Here is a 21,383-nt window from a genome sequence, read left to right on the forward strand (position 1 = left end):
TATTTGGGGAAGGTGTCTGGCTCTTTTTACTTACCATTATTAGATTCATATATATTGTTGCATGTAATTTTTTTTATTCCGCTACATAGTATTTTGTTGTATTTTTACACTACAGAGTGTCTATCCATTCACGTGTTGGTGGATATTTGAATTGTTTCCAGTTTTGGCTATTAGAAATGATACTGCTTTGGGGAAAGAAAAAAAAAAGGAAGGGAAAAACAAGAGTTCTGTTTTCCATGACACTGCCGGCCGTGAGCAACGCCACAGATCTCGGTGAAGAAGGCAGGCTCCCCCTATTGCCAGCAGAGGGAGCTGGGCACTAACAAACACCGGTGGAAGATGGGGCAGGGGAGGGCGGGGAGTGGGGAGTGGGCCGAGAAGGGTTCCTAAGACCCACAGCCCTGCACACAGAGTAAGTGGCCGCAGCTGGCCTAGATCTGACTGGACTCTTAGATGCTTCGTGTTTCGTTCCCGCTTGCCCTCTGCCGATGGAAACACATCGCTCCCAGGCTTGCAGAGTGTCCCGTAAATCACTACCTCTCAACACAGCTCTTTGCTAGTCACTTGCTCTTGTGTGCCGCTGGAGGAATTCCAGCATCCGTGTATATGCAACAACTCCTTAATTTTTGTGTTCTAAAACATATCTTTTGGGGGGCATAGCTGTGTTTTGTGTAGTTCTGAAATAGGTATTTCTGCCTGACCCCCACGTGTCACTTCAGGGGGAAAGGTCCACCCTGATGCGATGTTCCAGCTCGTTACTCCTGCCCGGGTGGCCCCCAGGTCACCCCGTCCCCTTCGTGTGCTTAGTGCTTGCCGTTAGCCCAAGCAAATGCCGGGACCTTGATTTGAAAAGCAAATGTATTTGAATAAAATATCTTTGCTATCTCTTTGTGTATCAGAGTTCACATAAGATGCTATTTATACAAATAGAGCTTATCAATAAAAACAATGTTGAACGCGTCTAGGCATGATTCTTTATATCCTTATTTTGGAAACATGATTTTTGGGAAAATAGATAGCCCTAAACTGAGTCAAGTGGGAAGGCGAGGTAGAAGATGATGCGGAGATAGAAGAATGAAATAGTGTAACTTGTTAAGAGAGGCCGGGTGTAAGCATTGTAGAGAAAGCAAAATCATGATGTGAAAACAAAGATGATACCTCGGGCAGAATGACTGTGAGGCTGACAGGTTACTGTTTCCCCAGATTATCCCTGGGGATGTGAAATGGACTATTTCCCCCTCTTCCCAATCGCCGATACTTCCTAAATAATCTATGATCGGCCTCCTCGGGTAATAATGACCCATGTTAAGGTTCCTGGATAGGAATGTCTTACCGAGGTTTGGTTCCGTTTTCAACAGGTGCCTGTGAGCGCCTGCCCCGTGCTCTGCTCTACACAGCTGTAGGGGGTGACCTTCTCCCTGATAGGGCTCAAAGCTGGTAGCAAAAGCAGGTGTCCCCAGTGCGGCTAAAGTGGTTTCAGACACGGAAGGTCATGGGGGGGGCGGTGCGTGGGATGCAGGAGGAATGACTCAGTCCCTCTGGCAGGGTGAGGCAGGGTCACTGGGGAGGTGACCTGGGCCCTGGGTCTTTTTTTTATTTTAAAGATTTTATTTATTTATTTATTTATTTATTTATTTATTTGAGACAGAGAGAGAGCACAAATTGGGGGAGGAGCAGAGGCAGAGGAGGGAGCCCTATTCAGGGCTTGATCCCAGGACACCAGGATCATGACCTGAGCTGAAGGCAGATGCTTCAACGACTGAGCCCCCCAGGCGCCCTGGGGCCCTGGGTCTTTAAAGATACTCTTCTGCCCCTGACAAAACATGGCTCTGAAGTGAGGGGTTCTTAAGAAGTAGCCTGCATGCCAACCAGGACCCCCTGTCCTCTGGGAGTGCCCAGGGCTGCTGGGGGAGGCTTAGCTTCTACCCTCTGCTCCCAGTGGACACCCCCCCCCCCACGCTGGTCCTCCTAGATAAACAAACACCGTGCGAACCCCTTCTTGAATTTGCTGCTCACAAAACCCTTCAGAGTAGACACGGAGTCCACCCCCAAGTTAGAGACAGAGCCCTGAGGCTTCCAGATACAAAAGACCCTGCCCCAGGCACACCACTCAGAGAGGCCAGAGCTGGGGCTGAAACCAAGGACCTCAGGCTGGGAGCCTGTGCTCTTTTAGCACCTTCGGCCCTCCTTGCCTGCCGACCCTCCCCAAGCCCAGCCTGGGAAGCTGGCTTCTCCCTCTGCAGATTACTCCCAGAGCACCACTGGGAGGAGGCTGGGGCCAGCCCCCACCCCAGAGGAGAAGGTGCCAGAAAGGCCTCTCAGGATCTCTCCATCACCCTCTGCCTCTGTTGGGCCCCTCCCTGAGGCTGGAGAATTCTCCCCTTTCCTGTCAGATGGCTTAGTGTCTCCCTCTCTGCGCCCATGGGGAGCGGACATTCATGGCTTACTCAACCTCTGTGAACCCCATGTCCCTTACTTATAAAATAGGGACCCCAGTTCCTGCCTCCTAAGGTGGTCTCAGGGGTTCAACGAGGCACGTTGTCCACTCCCAGGGACTAGATTTATGACCCTGTGCTGTCAGACGAAAGCCTGGCAGCGGGAGCAGGTGGGGCTGGCCAGACCCCACTGGAATGAGAGCCACTGCATATGCGGGCTTGACGCTGGGCTGCGAGACGAATAGTGGCCTCACACGTGGGCTCGTAAGTCTTCTTGTTGAAAAAAATGACATACCGTTTTGAAGACAACAGTACTAAAGGCAATTCTGACGATTCAAACATCAAAGGGCACGCTGGCACCGTCTGTTTTTGGAACGCTTTCTGGTTCCTCTCCTGTATTCTGTCATTGTTACTGGTCAGTAGGTCAGAAACATATCGACCTTGCCCTCTGCATCCTCCTAACCCACCCTTGGCTGGGCCCTCAGTGACCTGGTGGGCAAACCCACCTGCCACCCACCCCACCGATGCTGCCTGCGCGGACAGGCCGCTGAGCACCTCGGACTCGGAAGAGCCCTCTGCCTCCTCTCTTGGGCCAGTTACTGCTGTCCATCCTCCACTCAGCAGATGGAATTATCTTTTAAAATTAATTTTCTTGGGGTACCTGGGTGGCTTGGTGGGGTAAGCGTCCGACTCTTGATCTCAGCTCAGGTCTCAATCTCAGGGTTGTGAGTTCAAGACTCCAGTTGGGCTCCATGCTGGACGTGAGCCTACTTAAAATTCTCTCCTTCCTTCTCCTCCCCCTCTTCTCTAAAAAAATAAATTTTAAAAATTAGTTTTCTCTTATTGTGGTAAAATATGTACAACGTAACATTGACTCTTTGACCATTTGAAAGTGTACAGTTCTTGGGTGTCAAGTATGTTCACGCGGTGGTTCAACCATCACCCCCGTCCTCCTCCAGAACTCTCTCACCCTCCCAAACTGAAACTCTGTCCCCATGAAATGAGGACCCCCTCTGTGCTGGCCGCTGACAGCACCCCTGACACCCCGGTTCTACTTTCTACCTCTGGATCTAAGGCCCCGAGGGACCTCCTGTCAGTGGAGTCCAACGGTGTTTGTCCTTCAGTGACTGGCTCACTTCCTAGAGTATGAAGTCCTCAAGGTTCCTCCATGGGGTCGCAGGGGGACAGCCTTTCTTTTTTAAGGCTGAAGAATATTCCATTGTGCGTGTATAGGACATTCTGTTAATGCATTAGAATTATCTTTTAAAATGCGAATCCGATCATGTCCCTTTTCTTGCTTAGCCCTCCCAGTGGCTTCCCAGGCCTCTGAGTCACAAACCTTCCCATGGCCCTGGACCCGCTCCGGCCCCTGGCCCTCACCCTCACCCCGGTCTGCAGCCCTGCAGGCCGCTTCCTGACCTCCAACACACACACACACACACACTCAGTGTCCTTCCTGGGCCCCACGGGGCGGCTCCCTGGCCTGGACCTGCCCTCCCCACCCCCTCATGCTATTCCTCCTCTCCCCAGACCTCAGACATGCCCCTTGGGGGAGGCCTTCCCAGTCACTCTCTCTTTCATGACCCTGTTTACTTCCTTCCCGTTATCTGGCTTCTCTGCCGCCTTGTTTATCGTCTGTCTCCTCCCCTGGAATGGCCCAGGCAAGGGCCCGGGCTGTGTCTGGGTCACGGCTGCGGGGCTCGCGGGGGATGCGCTGATAGGCGCCTGGCTGCAGTGGGAGCCGCAGGCGATCCGGGGGAACCGGCCTGCTGTGACCTGTCACCTGCCCTACAAGCTCATTTATAGCGAAGCCGGTACAGGCAGGCAGCGGGTGGCCTGGGGAGGGGCTGCCCTAGCTGGTCAGAGTCCCGGCTTGCTCTCCTCCCTCAGCCCGAAGGAGGTGACCCTGCAGTGGCCTCATCTCCCCTCTTTGTTCCGATTTTGTGCAGCTGTAGGAGACAGAGAAACTAAAAAACGCTAAAAACTCTGCTGCGCGAAGATAGAGCTTCAGAAAGAAACATATCGAATCTTTTCACCGCTCACCTCACGGCAGGAAACAAGAAACCAAGGGCAACATAATAACATTATTTGAAGAATCTCCCCCAGAGAAAGGGCCAAAGTTCCATCCACCTGCATCCAGAAGTTTGTTCTGGGGGAGAATAGATCCAATAAACACACAAAAAAAGGAATTTATTTTCAAATTACACATTTCTGTAGAAAAATGTAAAAATACGTAGTTAGGGAAAGATGAAAGGACCCGAAAGGGGGGCCCCTGGTTCACAGGCAGGGAAACAGTGAAACACCTCCCTGCTCTCCTTGGTGACTTACAATAAACATGTTACCGAGTGTGACAGATACCGAAAACAGTGACCACGTCATAAGGTACAACATGAAGTTTCTACACACAAGTGGGGGGACCGGTCCCCAGACCGAGCCTCAGAACAGGGCCAGCATTGATCTAAAGCCCCTTTCTGCGCGCCTCTGGGCAGCGCCTCCCACGGGGAAGCACGACCCGGGCTTCCACAATGGACCACGCGAGTTTGGACGTGAATTCAGCCTACCTTTCTGGGCAGTGGTCCCTTGCTCACATTTGTCGCTCGGCAGAATTCTGTCTGTCACGCGATGGATGACGGATGGGTGTTTGGGCGGTTCCCAGGATCGCGGCTGTGAACATTCTAGCACGTAGTTTTGACAGACACACGACACTTGCCTGCCGGCCGCATGACTGCACACATCCGAGGTTGTGTGTATGTGCAGCTTGAGGAGATGAAGGGAGAAATGCCGACTTGGGGTACTTTCTGTCCCTCCTAACAGACCTAGCGGGACTGCGCTCTGTGTCAACTTGCGTTCCCGGTCGCTTGGTGACGGTGAGCCTTGTTTCCTGTTTGTTGGCCGCTTGGACACCCTCTCTGCGGCTGCTCTGCGGCTGCTCTGCCACCTGTTCCGCTGTTGGGTTTCTGTTCTGTGTGACTCTTGCTAAGTCTGTCTATATTCTGACTATGAGTCCTCTGCCAAATACGTGAATTGTAACTTCTGCTGTCTGGCTTGAATTTTTACTCGTAACGGTGGCTTTTGGGCAAAAGTCTCAAATTTAATATAGGCTAATTTATCAAATTTCTTCCTTCACGGTTAACTCTTTTAGTTTTCTGTTTAATTAAAATATCTCTGATAGGTAAACATCCCTGAGTTTAATGTAGTTGAATTGAGCAATCTGGTTTGTTGTTGTTGTTGTTGTTGTTTAATTTTAAGCAGGGAGCCCAATGTGGGCCTCAATCCCAGGATGCTGGGATCATGACCTGAGCCGAAGGCAGCTGCCCAACGACCAAGCCACCCAGGCGCCCCATCAATCTAGTTTTTTTAGTGACCGTTCTATCATAGTTCTCATCTCCCTACTTCATTATGATTTTGTGCAGCTGTAGGAGACAGAGAAACTAAAAACTTTGAGCTAGTTTTAGGATAGTGTCTTACATGTCTAAGAAATCTTGCCCTATCCTATGTTTGGTGAGACATGGATACTTGTTCTCTCCTGAAAACTTTGATAGGTTTGCTTTATATGTTTAGGTCCATACTCCATCAGAAACTGATTTGTGTGTATGATGTGAGGTAGGGGGTCCAATTCCATTTTTTTGCATATGGATACTTAATTGAGTCAGCATTATTGTTGAAAAGCCTGTTCTTTCTCTATTGCAATGCTCTTCTACCTTTGTTGTAAATCGAGTGTTTGCACCCCCATGGGGTTTGTTTCTGACTCTCTTGTTCTATTGGTGTATTTATCTATCGCTACCAATATCACACTGTCTTACTTGCACTAAAGACTTTGAAGACAAGTTGCCACTGTAGTTATCAGTGGGAGTATTTCCTCTTGATATTTTCTCCAATTGATGTCTACAATTATCCCTTTCCCACACGACAGTCTGGAGGAAATGAAACAATACATATGAAAGATAATAAAAATCATAAGGAAGGACAGCTTAAAACAACACCGAGAAGTCATTTTATGGCTCTTGGCTCCCAAGAAAGTTAGCTTTGAAGATTCTGTGTTGAGGATTCTGGGAAACGTGTGCACTCATTTCATTGCTGGAGACTCAGAAAATGTGAACATGCTATTGGAATGCAATTAAGCCAACAGAGTAACGAAAATGCTAGTACCATCTTCAATTCCCACCGCCCTAAGAAAGTAGGTCAAAAGAGAAAAGAAGCACATGCACAGAGATGTTTATAATAGTGCTTGCAGTAGTAAAAACTGGAAACACCTTTGGTGTGGCCCCAACAGTAAATCACATAGCTATCAGAGCTCTTAGTATAGTAAATGTGCATGACAGGGACGAGTAATTCCACTGCACTGAAAGCATAATCTATTAAACTCGGGGTAGATTGTCTACTAAGATTTGGTGTGTACCTGGATACAAGTTGTCAGGGCATAAAAAGAAGAATGAATAAGTTCCTCATAGTGCAATTGCTGGGGACACCTGGGTAGCTCAGTCATTAAGTGTCTGCCTTTGGTGCAGTTCATGGTCCCGGGTCCTGGGATCGAGTCCTGCTTCAGGCTCCCTGCTCAGTAGGAAGACTGCTTCTCCCTCTCCCACTCCTCCTGCTTGTGTTCCCTGTCTCATTGTGTCTCTGTCAAATAAATAAATAAAATCTTTAAAAAAAAAAAGCCTTCAGGAATTTTGGGAAATACAGAAAGGTATAAAGATGACATTAGAATTCACCCAGGTTTCTTTGACCCAGGAATAATCACTGTTAACCCAGCAGTAAATTTCCTTTTTTCTTCTTCTAGGTAGATTGACTGGAATCATACATTATAAACAATTTTGTGCATTTCTTTTTAAACCAATGCTGCATAGTGTGAGCGCTCCTCATGCCATTTAAAATTCCTTAAAAAAAAAAAAAGATTTTATTTTAAAATAATCTCTGCACCCAACATGGGGGTCAAACTCACAACCCCAAGATCGAGAGTCACATACTCCACCAACTAAGCTGGCTGGACACCCCATTTAAAATTCCTTTAAACATGATTTTTAGTGACTAATAATTTGTTTTGTGTGTACACCATCCTTTGGTCTTTCCCTTGTTGAGCATTTGTACTTTCTCAATTTTTTTGTAATTATAGAAATGCTGTATAGAATCTTGGTAGACAACTTTTATCTGAATCTCAAAGTGTCTTCCTGGGACAGAATCACAAAAGTGTTCAAGGCTGGGAATATTTTTTAAGTCTTTTTAAGTTCTTTGTTCTTTTTTTTTTTTTTATTGGAGTCTAGTTGGCACACGATGTCACATTCATTCTAGGTGATTCGACGGCTCCACCTTACTCCCCGCCCACCACAGGTGGTTGTCAAGGCTATGAATATGAATATGAACATTAATATTTTTAAGGTCTTTGATCTGTATTACTGACTTGTCACAAGGGGTCTTCACTAACGAGGTGCCTGTGGGATGCTTCCTTCCCGCTGACCAGGGCTATGCTCCACGCATGGGTCCTGGCTGAGGGACCCAGGGTCCAACAGTCTCCAGGATCCTTTCTTTTCCTTTTTTTAAAGCACTTACACAGGGCTTTCCTGTTCTTTCTAAGTGCCTTTTAAAAAAATTTTTTTTTTAGATTTTATTTATTTATTTGACAGACAGAGATCACAAGCAGGCAGAGAAGCAGGCAGAGAGATAGGAGGAAGCAGGCTCCCTGCTGAGCAGAGAGCCCGATGCGGGGCTCGATCCCAGGACCCTGGGATAATGACCTGAGCCGAAGGCAGAGGCTTTAACCCCTGAGCCACCCAGGCGCCCCTTGAAAATTTTTTTAAATTAATTAATTAATTTGAGAGAGAGAGCAGTGAGAATAAGCAGAGGGAGGAAAAGGAGAAGTAGACTCTCCCCTGAGCAGGGAGCCCGGAACGGGGCTTGATCCCAGGACCCTGAGATCATGAGATCGTGACCTGAGCCAAAGGCTGACGCTTAACAGACTGAGCCCCACAGGCGCCCCTCCTATGCTCTTTATAAGTACTAACTGATTTAACAACCCTACAAAGAAGGCCCGGTCCTCCTTGCTCCATAGATGAGGAAGATGGCTCAGGGACAAGCCCAAGGCCACAGGATGCGTGGGCATGACTAGCGTGCGTCACTGCCTGGCAGCAGGCGCAGGGGCCTCAGGGTGGGGCGGGGGTATCTCTGCTCTGGGAAGAAGCCAGACCCTCTGGCCTGGGTCTCAGGCGTACAGTTCCTGACTCATCACTTTCTTTCTTATTTCTTTGGGTGTCCTGAGCTTTGAGCTGTTGCCAAGCCTGGTCACGTGAACTGGGGCCCGCAGGCAGCCTGGCCGGTGCCCTTTGGGATGGCAGGGAGGCCCCTGGCTTTGTAGTCAAGGGTGTGGCACCAACGGCCTCCATGTCTCGAGGGGCTTAGAGCCTGGAGTCAGTGTGGCAGGGCCTACGCCCAGCCCAGAGGCTCAAGGGGATGGCAGTCAGCACAGAGGGTCCCCCACCCCAAGAGAAGGAAGATCTGACATGGGTTGCTCTCAGGAAACTCATAAGAATCCGCATTACCAGAGGCATCGGCTGGGCCAGCCCCAGTCATTGCCTGGGTCCGGGGTGAGCTCCCTCAGGGCGGGGCCTGTCTTTGTGTCCCCAGCCCTGTCCCCTTTGCATCTGCTGATTGATGGGTGCTCAGGGACTCTGGATGGGGTTCACTGGCCACCCAGGAGGGGCCCGCTGTTGGGATTAGGAGCTTGCTTACCCATGAGATGAAGGTGCAGCCTGGTCAGGCAGGGGCCCTGGGTTCAAATCCCAGTGGGGTCCCTCACGGTCAGGCTGCATGATCTTGGATTGGATTTAGTCTCTGCACTGTGCCTCAGTTTCCCTTCTGAATGCCTACACTGTGTTGAGGGTGGAAAGAGAGATGTGTCAGCAAGGAGGCCTGAATAGACAGACACCACAGGTGCTAAGCCTTGGGGTGTGGGCAGGGAGCCACAGGGCCCCTGTCTGCACCCCATCTTGCTCCTTCTGAAGACAGGGGACACCATTTGGGGTTCCTGGATTGACTGACCTCCCCTCCTCATGAAGGGGCTCTCCCCTTTGACAGTGCTTCGGCCGCCACCCCAAGGCCAGAAGCTGGCGTGCAAAGGCCGCTGGGGGTCTGCCTGGAGAAGTCTCAGAGCCAAACCCGTCCCTGGAGAAATTTTGGCAGACCCCACCCGCCCCGTGCTGTCTCCCCTGGGGTGGCTTCGGGCCCTGGCTCCCCAGCCCAGACATCTCCAGCGTCCCTGCCCCTGGGCATACCTGGTGACACAGTAAGACCCCATGGGCAGCTCCAGGGGCAAGACCCAGAGGTCTGAGTGTTCTATGTTCATTTGCAAAAGTGGCAGAACTAAATTACCCCGTGCTTACTAAAAACTGGAGAGGAGGATGGAAGGCAGAGTGAGGGAATGGAGTCAAGTCCTCTCGGGTCATGGCGGGGCATCAATGATCTTGTCTAAGTCAAAGGAAGGAGACCCCCACCCGCAGTGTGCGTCCGAAGTGGGGTTCATCTGGGGAAGGACCCAGCAGGGAGATGGGCGCTTGTGGCTGCAGACTCCTCTTCCCTGTGGGGTTCTGTACCCCAGACACATCCTTGAAAACACATGGAGCAGATGTCACATGTGCACACATGCGCACACACACAACCCTCTTTAGGAAACATGCCAGCTCCCACCAGGAGCCTCTCAGAGGACCCAGACCAAGAGGCGGCGGCCAGATGCTCCGAGGAAAGCCGAGCGCCAGCGCCGCATGGCATAGGAAGCCAGAAGTGTCTGCAGGAGGTGTGGGGGCTGCGTGGTGGCGGCCAGAGGGTCACACCCCCTAATGAACGCGAACGCGCAGGAAGCCCCAGCGGGCTGGCCAGGAGCTTCGCACCCCAGGGGACAGCAAAAGCTTGTTTCCTTTCCCAGATAGCTGCTGAGCTCTTGATAAACTTGATAAACCGCTGGGGAAAGGGGCTGCCCCAGCGGGACAGGGCTAATCCTCGGATCCCCTAGTGACCGCCTGCTCATTATTATGTATTGTGTTTACTCAGCCCACCTTTCTAGTCGCCCTTCAGAAGGTGCAAATCCTTCCTGCCCCCTTATCAGCCCCGCTCTGGAGATTAGAGCCCCAACACCACCATCTCCCAGGGCTCCTCCCTGGACTGGGGGGTGGGGCTGGATCCATGCTGAGGGACTAAGGACCTACGGCCTGGAAACTGGAAACGGTGATGGGTCCGCGTGGAGAAGACTTCCCATCTAAAACAAAGTGACCCCACAGAAAGGCCAAGGCAATGACCTGGGGGCAGGAGAACTAGGGTAGAGAGGGAGGTCAGGTGTGGGCGGGTGAGAACAGGAGAACATGCCCCCCATCCCGGTGTGATTACACACCTGGGCTTGTGCAGGTTGAGGTCCTGGAAATGTACTCACAAGACAGCTGGGGGCAGGGGCTGCATAGGACACACTTGTCCCTGTCTGTCTGTCCACCAAGAGCATGTTTTTCAACCTCGAAGGTGTGTATGTTCCTAGTTACGAGTAACCTATTCTGGACTAAGATCTTGAGTCTTTAATTTCCCCCCTTTGTTTTTTGTTTTTTGTTTTTTTCCTTAGCAAAAAAGAACTCATCCAACCATGCATTCTCGCTTCCCTTCCTCCCCTCCCCCACACCCAGCGTATCCTGTTGGAGCACTGGCTGTTTGTGAGTCCCAACAAGAGAGTGTCTATCCCTTGCTGGGCTTGCTACTCGGATGGGCACCTGTCTCCTCCATGCCAAGACTGGAGGGGCATCCTGCTGTTCCCACTAGGGATCAAGGGCATCCAGAGAACAGAGGGATGCACTGGGCGGGGAGAGTTGGGGGTGATGAGTTCATCAGGGGAGGATTTTCACGGAGGAAGGAAATTTATGCCAGACTTGCCAGATGAGAATGTTGCAAAGGTAAAGAAGAGCAAAGAGCAAGCCCACGTTGTGTGCGAGGCCAGGGTGTGGCTCACAGGGCGGCTGGTGGGGGGAGGGATGTGGGCTGGGGAAGCCAGGTGGGGCCTCGGGAGAGCCTCTGGGGTGGGAGGGTGAGGAGTGGGAGCCCATGTCTGTGACACAGAAGTGACATGTTAGGGGTCACCCAGGCAGAGGGTCAGGGTTCGTTCACACCAGACTCTGCTCCTTTTTTGGGGTTCCCGAAAGTGAAAAATATTCACCAAAAAAGACACCAAAGAGTGTTCTGCAGGAAAGGCTGGTGGGGGGGAAGAACCAGAAGTTTATTTTTATTTACTTTTTAGATTTATTCTTTGATGAGGGGAGGTGCAGAGAGAGAAAGAGAGAAGATGTCCAGCAGGCCCCGCGCTGAGCGTGGAGCCTGACGTGGGGCTCATGCCTTGAGCCCGAGATCATGACCTGAGCTGAAACAGAGAGCCAGCTGCTCAACAGACCGAGCCACGCAGGCGCTCTGAAGTAACAGGAATTTAGAGGGAAATATTGACCTACATGATGCTAACTTCAGATGTTAAATATGAAACCTCACTTGCATATCGTGATTATGTTTGGAGCTTTTAGAGAGAGAAAAAAAACCTTTCCGTTCATCTGTTCTTACTCTCAGATGCTCGGGGAGAGCCCAGAAAAGACCTCAGGAAAAAATTCTTTTTCTTTTTCTTTTTTATTTTTCTTCTGAATTTTCCTTTCTTTTTTCTTTTTCTTTCTTTCTTTCTTTTTTTTTCTGGGCCCTTTCTTTCCTCCCTGAGGCAATCAGGAAGCTGAGGAATCATCTGGAACATGCCAGATCATCATCACCTTCATGGCAAGACAGGCGTTTGTCCCTCACAGGCCTGCTCTTGCCGCCCCAGCCAGCCTTCCCCTGCTTGGGTCAGATTCTGGACTGTGTGCCCAGCGAGGCCCATGCGGGAGGCCCGGCATTAGATGGGTTCCTGGGTGGTTCCAGGCAGAAGCCATCGCATCCAGGGATAGTCCCACAGAACAAACCTGGCCTGGGAGAAGGCCGGAATCGTGGGAGAGCTGCATGGAGCCCCATGCCCATGCAGAGGGGGAGCCGACTCTCAAAGCCCAGCCAGCTTGCATGTCCAACACAGCCATGTTGTGCAGAGCGACAGAACCAGGCCATTGCACGATCCAAAGAATCCAGGAATCCTGCACCGAGAGGACCCAGTGAGCTGGAAGGCTGGACTCTCTCCGGGCCCCCTAGGTCAGAGGAGACTCTGGTTCAACTGTCCTGGGTCTTAACGCATACGCATGTGAGCTCAGTGTACAGCCGACCCTTGAACAACGTGGGGGTTGGGGTGCCATCGAAAATCTGCATAGGACTTTCAACTCCCCCCAAACCTCACTACTTGACCAGAAGAAGCCCCACCGATCACCTAACCAGTTGATTAACACATAGTTTGCATGTTCTACGTGTTGTATGTTGTATTCCTACAACGAAGTAAGCTAGGAAAAAGAAAATGGCATTAAGAACAGCATAAGGAAGGGGCGCCTGGGTGGCTCTGTCCGTGGAGCATCTGACTCTTGATTTCTGCTCAGGTCATGGTCTCTAGTTCATGGGATCGAGCCCCGTGTAGGGCTCTGAGCTCAGTGGTGAGTCAGCTTCTCCCTCTCTGCCTGCCCCCCCACTTGTGCTCTCTCTCTTTAAACAAATAAATCTTAAAAAAAAAAAAAAGATCATAAGGAAGAGAAAATACACAGCCAGAATCTTAATAAATAAATAAATCTTAAAAAAAAAAAGATTGTAAGGAAGGGAAATTACAGCCCAGGACTATATCTATTGGGAAAAAAAATCTGTGTGTAATTGGACCCGTGCAGTTCAGATCAGTGGGGTTCAAAGGTACTTGCCTTCTTGTACGGCATTCAGACCATTAGTGCTCCCGGCATGCCAACGTATCTCTGAGAGAGAAAAGTCTTTACCCGAAGCTACTAGAACACTATGTGTTAATTACCCTGGAATTCGAACCAAACCAAACCTCATTTTACCATGCCCTAGTTTAAAGAAAAAAATTCTTTGCAAAACTCTAAAATTCCCAGCAATACAGGTTGGTAAAGGGTATGGGTATCTTCCGCCTTACAAAGCCTGGGGGGAAGAGGGCAGATTTAGACAGCTTTAGAAGTAGGCTTCCCTCCTACGGGTCAGAAGAGGTGATTTTGCTGTTATCCCGCTTTTGTAGCCCACCCTGAGCCCACAGACTCAAGACCAGACCCCCGCCTCAACCACAGTCCCTGAGGGCCTGCCCTCCCTCCCACTAGCTAATGAGCCTCTGGTACAAAGCGTCTCAATCCACATTCGTGTTTTTCTTCTGGCCACTAGCTAATTGCCCAATTATTTTATTTCCCCAGCAAAACTTCAGCCGGCCTGGAATCCACATTCAGGACTAAAAGCCTGTGTCCAGGGAGTCAGGGGATTTGTCCTCTGTCTGTCTGCTTCTCCTCTGTGGTCCCCAGCTCGTCTGGGGTTGGGGGGGTGGGGGTTCACCCTGCCCACTTCAGAGGTCGGCCAGGACCATGCCCCGGAAAGAGCTTCGGGGTGTGGAAGGAATCCTGGCCTATAGGAATCAAAGGCCTGGCTTTCTGCTGGCAGCCGTTGGAAACTGGGAGCTGGGGCAAGGAGTCGCCTCTCTGAGCCTCAGTTTTCTTGGCTTTAGAAATGGGTGGGGTGGGGGTGGGGCAGGCTCTGCGGCCCTCAGCTTTCTGAGTCAACAGAGTAGCTGCGAGCAGGAGCAGGGGGCCTCTTGGCTGGGCAAACTCTCTGGGATGCCAAATGCTGCTAGGCTCTCCTGGGGGAGGTCCCCAGGATCTAGAAGCATTTTGGGGAGCCCCCTGAGCACCGGGTTCCAGAATCCCATTCCTCAGTCAGAAATGCTGGGTGTTGACTGGTAGTTCTAGTCCCCACTGAGACCAAAGCTGTAGACCCATCTCTGTGCTTGGAGACCCACCCCCAGGCCGAGGGACAGGCCTGGGGGAGGAAGAGAACCCAGCAGAGGACTGTCTTTCCCATTTACTTTCTTCTTGGAAAAATGAAGTTTCAGTATAACTGGTTGGCAATCCCAGGTGCAAAACGGGCTCAGGCCACTGAGGATTCCCAGGGGTTCTCAGCCCAGAGGTGTCTCCTAGGCGGGGGAAGAGCCTCGTGTCCCCATGCCCACTCGGCCTGGGAGCAGCAGCACTGGGGCCTGACCTCCCCCAGCCCTGGGACAGCCAGTCCCTGTTGCAACCAACATGGGGGGTCACATGGCCTCATTGTGAACTTCTAGGCCCAGGGGCTCCCGGGGCCTAGATGTTGGGGGCCCCGGGAGGGGTCCCTGGCCTGCGAGGGGCAGCCCGGGTGTTACTTCCTTGGCACCGTTGGCCCATGATAAGCCACCGGGCTTCCTCTCTGCAAGTGGCAAGGGTGGCGGACCGCTGCATATTTATGGAACAGCAGCTCAGGATGGCTGCCAGGGACTAAGGGCCACGGGTCCTGGGTTGCCTGCGAATGCGACACTTCTGCACCTTTTGGCTTGACTTAAGGCCCAAATGTTTGCAGCAAGGAAGTCCCTGCTAATCACTTGCAGAGAAAAGCCACACCTTGGTTCCCAGCAGAGGCTGTGCGGCCCAGACAGAGCAGGCGGCAGAGGCTGTGCCGCCCAGAGAGAGCAGGTGGCCCATGGGGCTTCGGGGTGCCGGGGGGTTCAGGCTGCAGGAGAGCTGCAGTGAGCTCTCCGATGGGTTCTCTGCGCTGCGCCTTCCCTGAGCGGTGTTCTGACTTTGCCTCTGAAAGGTGCTTGAGGACACCTGACTCCTCTCCTGTTACAAACACCTGCTCAGGGCCTGGGACATGGGGAGCACTCAAGGAATGATTGTTCTAGTAGTGGCCATTTTTAGAACAGCCACTGGTAATAAGGGGGGGGCAACCCTTATTGTGCACTTACTGTATACTGGGCTCTGGGATGCATGTTCTCCGTGTGCTAGTGCATTTGCTCTCCAGACTAGCCCTGCGAAGGAGACCCGATTATGACAGCACCTCCTTCAGCTGGGGAAACTGAGTCATGAGGGCCTTGAGGAACTTGCTAGAAGGTCCGACAGCCAGCAAGGTGCACAGGCCCCATATGTGCCCCCCCAGCCAGTCTAAACCCTGTGTTTCAGAGGCCCTGGAAGGCTCCCAAACCCAGGTGCTCAGTACCTAAGGCTTTGGACAAGACAGGACTCTGGGCAACTATGGCCTCACTTTCCAGGTCCTGGTCCCTTGACCCTGTCCCCCTGAGTGCCAGTGTGAGCCCATGGCCAGACTCAGGCTATGGAGTGCTCCCAGAGCGACTGGCACAGCTGACGGGCCTTGGCTGTGGGACTGCGAAGACACTTGCATAGTTGCCCTTCCTGGGACCCCCAGAGAGCCAGGCCTGACGGCAGTGGCTTCCTTAATCACAGACAGGACTCGGTCTTCGGAGTGCCTGTGGAGAGGAGCAGAAGGGGTCCCACAGGGATGGAGAGTAGGGGAAGATGGGTTGGGGGCTTCTGTGGGCACTTGTTGGATGGGGCCTGGCCCAGAGCGGGCAGGAATGGAGAGTCCTCTCCTTCCTTCCTGACCAACACACGGAGACCCAGACTGGCCTCCAGGAAAGAGATTTCAACAGATGCCTGATAGGATTCTCGTTGATACAGAATAGGCCCACTTTTTCATAGGCTGGGACCAGGGTAGCGCCAGGGAAATGTAAGATTCACTAAAGTCACTCCTGAGCTGCCCAGACAGCCATGGCCAGAGGCCCCAGGCTGGTGTGGCATCCAGACAGGCCTTCCTGCGCGGTCTCCATGGCCCCCTCCTCCAGGCTCCTGGACCTGTCTGGCTGCTCAGCAACCAGGGGGTCCGAGGGGTGTGGCCTCCCTCCCTCTGGGCTCAGCCCCAGGCTGCCTATAAAGCCAGTCCGACCCTGAGCCCAGCCAGCCCGGTCCCTCCTCAAGCCTCCTCCCGGGACAGGTCTGTCTGCTCCGCCGCCACTCCTCCTCCCCGAGCGCCGCCCCATGAGGTCGCTGTGGCTGTGCTGGGCGCTGTGGGCCCTGCCCCTACCGGGCCCCGGGGCCTCCCTGAGCGGGGAGCACATCCTCAGTACCCTGCTGCGGCAGCTGCAGCTCCGAGAGGCGCCCGTCCTGGACGCAGGCGACCTGGAGGAGCTGGTCACCCCCGCGCACGTAATGGCCCAGTACGTGGCCCTGTTGCAGCGCAGCCACGGGGTCCGCTCTCGAGGGAAGAGGTTCAGCCAGAGGTTCCGAGGTGAGGACCCCCTGCCGCCGCGCCCCGGTCCCAGCTGGGGGCGGGCGGGGCGAAGATGGGAGGAGCCTGTTCTGGGGACGCCGCGACAGGGACCCCTGGGTGCGAGGACGGCTGCGTCTCGGGGGAAGGGGGTCTCTGCCTGCCCCGAGCGCCCCCGCCGCTCAGGCCCAGGGGGAGCTGCCCCACTGCCAAGGCCGAGGCAAGAGAGGAAGGACCTGGGGTTCGGGGCTCCCCTCTGCTATTTGTCCTCCTGCCCTAGACGAGTCTCCCGACGTCTCTGAGCTTGTTGGCTTCCCTGGAAAAGGGGGGGGGGGGTTGTGTGTGTGTGAACCAGTTCTGATTCCCTCCCAGAGTGGGGGGCAGCTTGTGAGATGAGAGGAAAGGGCTGATTCCATCATTTTCAAGGTCAGCCTGTGGAGAGGTGAATGGCATGGCACCCTCTCAGCTCCGTGGGGCTGGGGCTCCTCTCCTCAGTGCCCAGGGCGGACCCACACCTGCTGCTTTCCAGCTGGGAGGGTGGGTGCCTGGAGGCCTGGAGACTCGGCAGAGGTGACTGCCCTCCCAGTTTTGCTGTGCACCCTTTGCCCAGCGAAGGTTGCATGTGACTCTCGAAGTCAGGGTTGTGAGTTTGAGCCCCACACTGGGCATAGAGATTTCTTAAAAATAAAATCTTAGGGGCACTCAGGTGGCTCAGTTGGTTGAATATGGACTCCTAATTTTGGCTGTTGTCATCATCTCCAGGTCCTGAGATAGAGCCCTCCTGGGCTCAACACTGGCGGGGAGCCTACTTGAGATCCGTTTTCTCCCTGTGCCCCTCCCCCTGCACCTCCCCTTGAGGGACCCACGTGCACTCTCTCTCTCAATAAAATAAAATATTTTTCAAAACAAACAAAACAGAAAACTGCATGCCTGTGCACCTGAGGCCAAACCCCAGCCCCCACATCGATCCTGCAGATTCCTGGGGACCTCCCTGTGGATCTCCCTGGGGACTTCCAGGGAAATGCTATTGGCTGGCCCCAAATCCTGATCCCCTCGCAGCCACCTGGTGCTGGAGAGGCCTCCTGACCCTGTTCCTGTCTCCAGAGGTGGCGGGCAGGTGGTTGGCGTCCGAGGCCTCCACGCACCTGCTGGTGTTCAGCATGGAGCGGCGGCTGCCCCCCAACAGCGAGCTGGTGCGGGCGGTGCTGCGCCTTTTCCAGGAGCCGGTGCCCAGGGCCGCGCTGCGCAGGCACGAGCGACTGTCCCCGCACAGCGCCCGCGCCCGCGTCACCGTCGAGTGGCTGCAGGTCCGCGAAGACAGCTCCAACCGCACCTCGCTCGTGGACTCCAGGTGGGTGTTGCTAACGGGGAGAGGAGGGGGTGTGGAGGTCGCAGCGCGGGCGGGGCGTGTAAGGGAGGGGAGGGGTGGGAGGGAAGGGAAGGGAAGTCCTAGCTCGGGGCAGAGGGGGCGGGAGTCCCAGGGCGGAGGGGCTCCAGCGCAGGGGATGCGAGGGGAGGCTCCCCGGGAGAAACCCCCAGCACCCAGCTCAGGCTCCCGTCTCCGTGCTGCCCTGTCGCAGGCTGGTGTCCCTCCACGAGAGCGGCTGGAAGGCCTTCGACGTGACAGAGGCGGTGACCTTCTGGCAGCAGCTGAGCCGGCCTCGCCAGCCTCTGCTCCTGCAGGTGACGGTGCACAGGGAGCACCTGGGCCCGCTGGCCTCGGGCGCCCACAAGCTGGTGCGCTTCGCCTCCCAGGGACCCGAGGGCGCGCGGCAGGGCGAGCCCCAGCTGGAGCTGCACACGCTGGACCTGGGGGCCTACGGGTAGGAGCCCGGGCCCCACGGGGGACCCCGATCACAGGGCACAGGGGGAACGCCAGCTCAGTCCAAGTGGGACATTTCAGGATGCCCATGGGAGTGAGTGCCCGCAGGAGATTGTCCTTCAGTCTCAGGACAAGTGGCACTTGTGATGTACTGTTTGGCTGTTGGTAGTGACCGTCCTTGCCACAAATAGCCTTTTGAACGTAAGGAGCAGCGAGGGATGGTAAAGCTCCCTCCCAGATGCCCCAACCCCGCCCCGCCCCCTACCCCGCCCCCCGCTGACCTCTGCCTCTCCTTACTCCCGCCCCCTTCGCAGAGCTCAGGGCGACTGTGACCCCGAGGCGCCCGTGACGGAGACCACCCGCTGCTGCCGCCAGGAGATGTACATTGACCTGCAGGGGATGAAGTGGGCTGAGAATTGGGTCCTGGAGCCCCCTGGCTTCCTGGCCTACGAGTGCGTGGGCGCCTGCCAGCAGCCCCCGCGGCCCCTGCCCTTCGAGTGGCCATTTCTGGGCCCGCGGCAGTGCATCGCCTCTGAGACGACCTCGCTGCCCATGATCGTGAGCGTCAAGGAAGGAGGCAGGACCAGGCTCCAGGTGGTCAGCCTGCCCAACATGAGGGTGCAGAAGTGCAGCTGCTCCTGGGACGGGGCGCCCGTGCCCCGGAAGCTGGAGCCTTAGGTGGGGGGCAGAGCCACCCAGGTGTCAGGCTGGACAGGTGCACAGAAACAGGTCTTGACATAGGTGTTAATTTCCTCCTTAGCAGGTGACCCCTGGCCCCACTCAGCACCCTGTTTTACCTTTCCTGCATGTTCTTCCATTTCTTGTCCTCTTCTGCACCATCACCCACCCTAAGCACTTACATGAGTCACTAATGCAGCTCTGACTGCTGAGTTCTAGGAGGAAATCCCAGCCTCCTTGTTATAGGATGCAGTCGGCTCAGACAGGCTGCCTGCTGGGAGTTTCTGTGGCAAATTCTCAGCTGACTATGGTACAACGTGCCCTATGATGTGAGCTGGGGAAACAGACTGATTTACTCTACTACATGATGGGAATTACAACAAAACTTTAAGAAATCCCCCAGTTTCCCTAGGTAGGGAGGAGGTCTAAAAAAGAACACCCTTTCCCCAAAACGCCGACCCATTCAGGATTCTTGTGAACAAACTCCCCTGAGAGATTGCCAGGAGGGAGGACCAAGGGCTTCCACCTGGGGCAGTGGGCAGGGAGTCAGGACACCTGGTTTCTGGATGGAACAGGGTCACAATTGTGACCTCAAGCCAATGGGGTCACCCTTTCCTCTTAAAAGGGAGAAGGTGGGAATCAGCTCTGAGTCATTGCCCTGGGGGTCAGAGAGCCCTAACCTCTCCCCCGCCCCCCCCCCCCCGCCCTTCCAGTACATAGTTGCATTATTTCCCCCATGGTTTTAGAATTTTCCCCACCAGAACCCATGTGTATTTACTTTTTTTAAAAAAATGTAGCCAAAAGAGTTGAGTGTAGATAATCCTCCAAAATAAAGTGACGGTTTGCTTTGTGTTTCTGCATTTAGTTTCTGGTACCCTTTACTTGAGAGAGAAGGGAGCAATGATGGGGACAAGATCTCATAATGACGTGAAGAGAGGGGGTGACCGAGACCCCCAAACACTGCAATAACTAGGTTTAGATTAAGCTTTCATTTATAACATTTAGATTCTCCAACCCCCCTCACTCCAAAACCAGTATTGTAAACAATCACTCACACATGCCATCTCTTTGGAAAAAATTCCTCCCCGCCAGGCAGTGGTTATGGGGACAGGACCCGGGGTGACAATGGTGTGGCAAGCAAGCTAAGCCTTACTGAGCCCTCACTGTAAGCCAGGGTGCTGTGCCAGGCAATTTTATAGAGCTTATGTCACTTAACTCTTACAATGAATTCCTTGAGGTAGGTATTATGATTCCCATTTTCCAGATGAAGAAATCGAGGCAGGGACAATGCAAAGCTGTTGAATCCCTACGCCAAGGCATGGGTTCTAACACTCCTTCCCACTGCAGGGCCGCCCCCCTCCCCATAAACGTGCTCTGCTGAGGACATGGGCGTTAGTGACCAGGTCACCTGGAAGCTGCCACAGCTGGCAGCATCCTTACATAACCTTTCCAGGCACCTGGGTTTCCCTATGTTTGGCTGTTGAAGTTCTTGGGCTCTGTTTGTACCTACAAAGCTAATTAATAACAATGGACTAGTGGAGGGGAAAATGGAGCCCATCTCTGGACAGGTGGGATCTGAGAACGTGGCAAGTGTACGGTTGGAGGCAGTGGAGAGGACTTGGCACAGACAGAAAGGCCTAGATCACCCCCATAAGACATCTGAATGAAGCCCTTCCAGGTGGGATGCTGTGAATACCAGGGTAGACCACTGTTTTCTTTATAAGAAGGGTATCCATACCTTCTAAAGGGTTCCACCAGCTACTCAGTGACCTATCTGTGGCTCTAAAAGGTCTGGGGGCTCCTAGCCAGTCCATTCAATCAGGGGCAAGAGTGGGCCTGCTCCCAGCATCTCCTGTGATCTAAAAAATCCAGGAGATTGGCCTCATTTCAGAATGGAAGGATGAGTTCCTCCGCACAGGGAGACTGTGTGGTAGGCAGGGTGTTCTCCCCAACACACCCATGCCTCCCTATCCTCGGAGCCTGTGACAGTCATTTTATATTTCAAAGGGGATTTTGCAGTTGTGATTAAGGTTACCGACCTCAAGACAAGGAGATGATCCTGGAATGACCAGGTACATCTAGTCTCATCACAGGATTCTTTCAAAGCAGAAAACGTTCTCTGCTGGAGGCACAGAGATGAGGTTTTAGGGAAGGTTAATGTGAAGATGTCAGTGCTGGCTGACCCGTGAGCTGGACCCAGGTGAGGGAAGCTCTTCAGTCCCTCCCCTGTCCTTGGAATGTGG

General features: G+C 53.4%; 1 protein-coding gene across 2 annotated transcripts; it reads left to right on the forward strand.

Annotated features, from left to right (window-relative positions):
• The first annotated feature begins 16,411 nt into the window (after positions 1-16,411).
• Positions 16,412-19,140, forward strand: LOC111150880 (left-right determination factor 1-like). 2 transcript variants are annotated; one of them, XM_022508550.1, is made up of 5 exons: positions 16,412-16,661; positions 17,745-17,787; positions 17,890-17,991; positions 18,221-18,463; positions 18,777-19,140. In XM_022508550.1, exons 1-5 carry the CDS (start codon positions 16,412-16,414, stop codon positions 19,138-19,140), a joined length of 1,002 nt encoding a protein of 333 aa, XP_022364258.1. The 2 variants fall into 2 exon arrangements, with proteins under 2 accessions (XP_022364258.1, XP_022364256.1); XM_022508548.1 differs by having other exon boundaries at positions 17,745-17,991.
• Positions 19,141-21,383: the final 2,243 nt, after the last annotated feature.

The sequence above is a fragment of the Enhydra lutris genome, unplaced genomic scaffold (assembly GCF_002288905.1).
Source record: "Enhydra lutris kenyoni isolate GAN:26980312 unplaced genomic scaffold, ASM228890v2 scaffoldscaffold24, whole genome shotgun sequence".
Taxonomy (NCBI): Eukaryota; Metazoa; Chordata; class Mammalia; order Carnivora; family Mustelidae; genus Enhydra; species Enhydra lutris.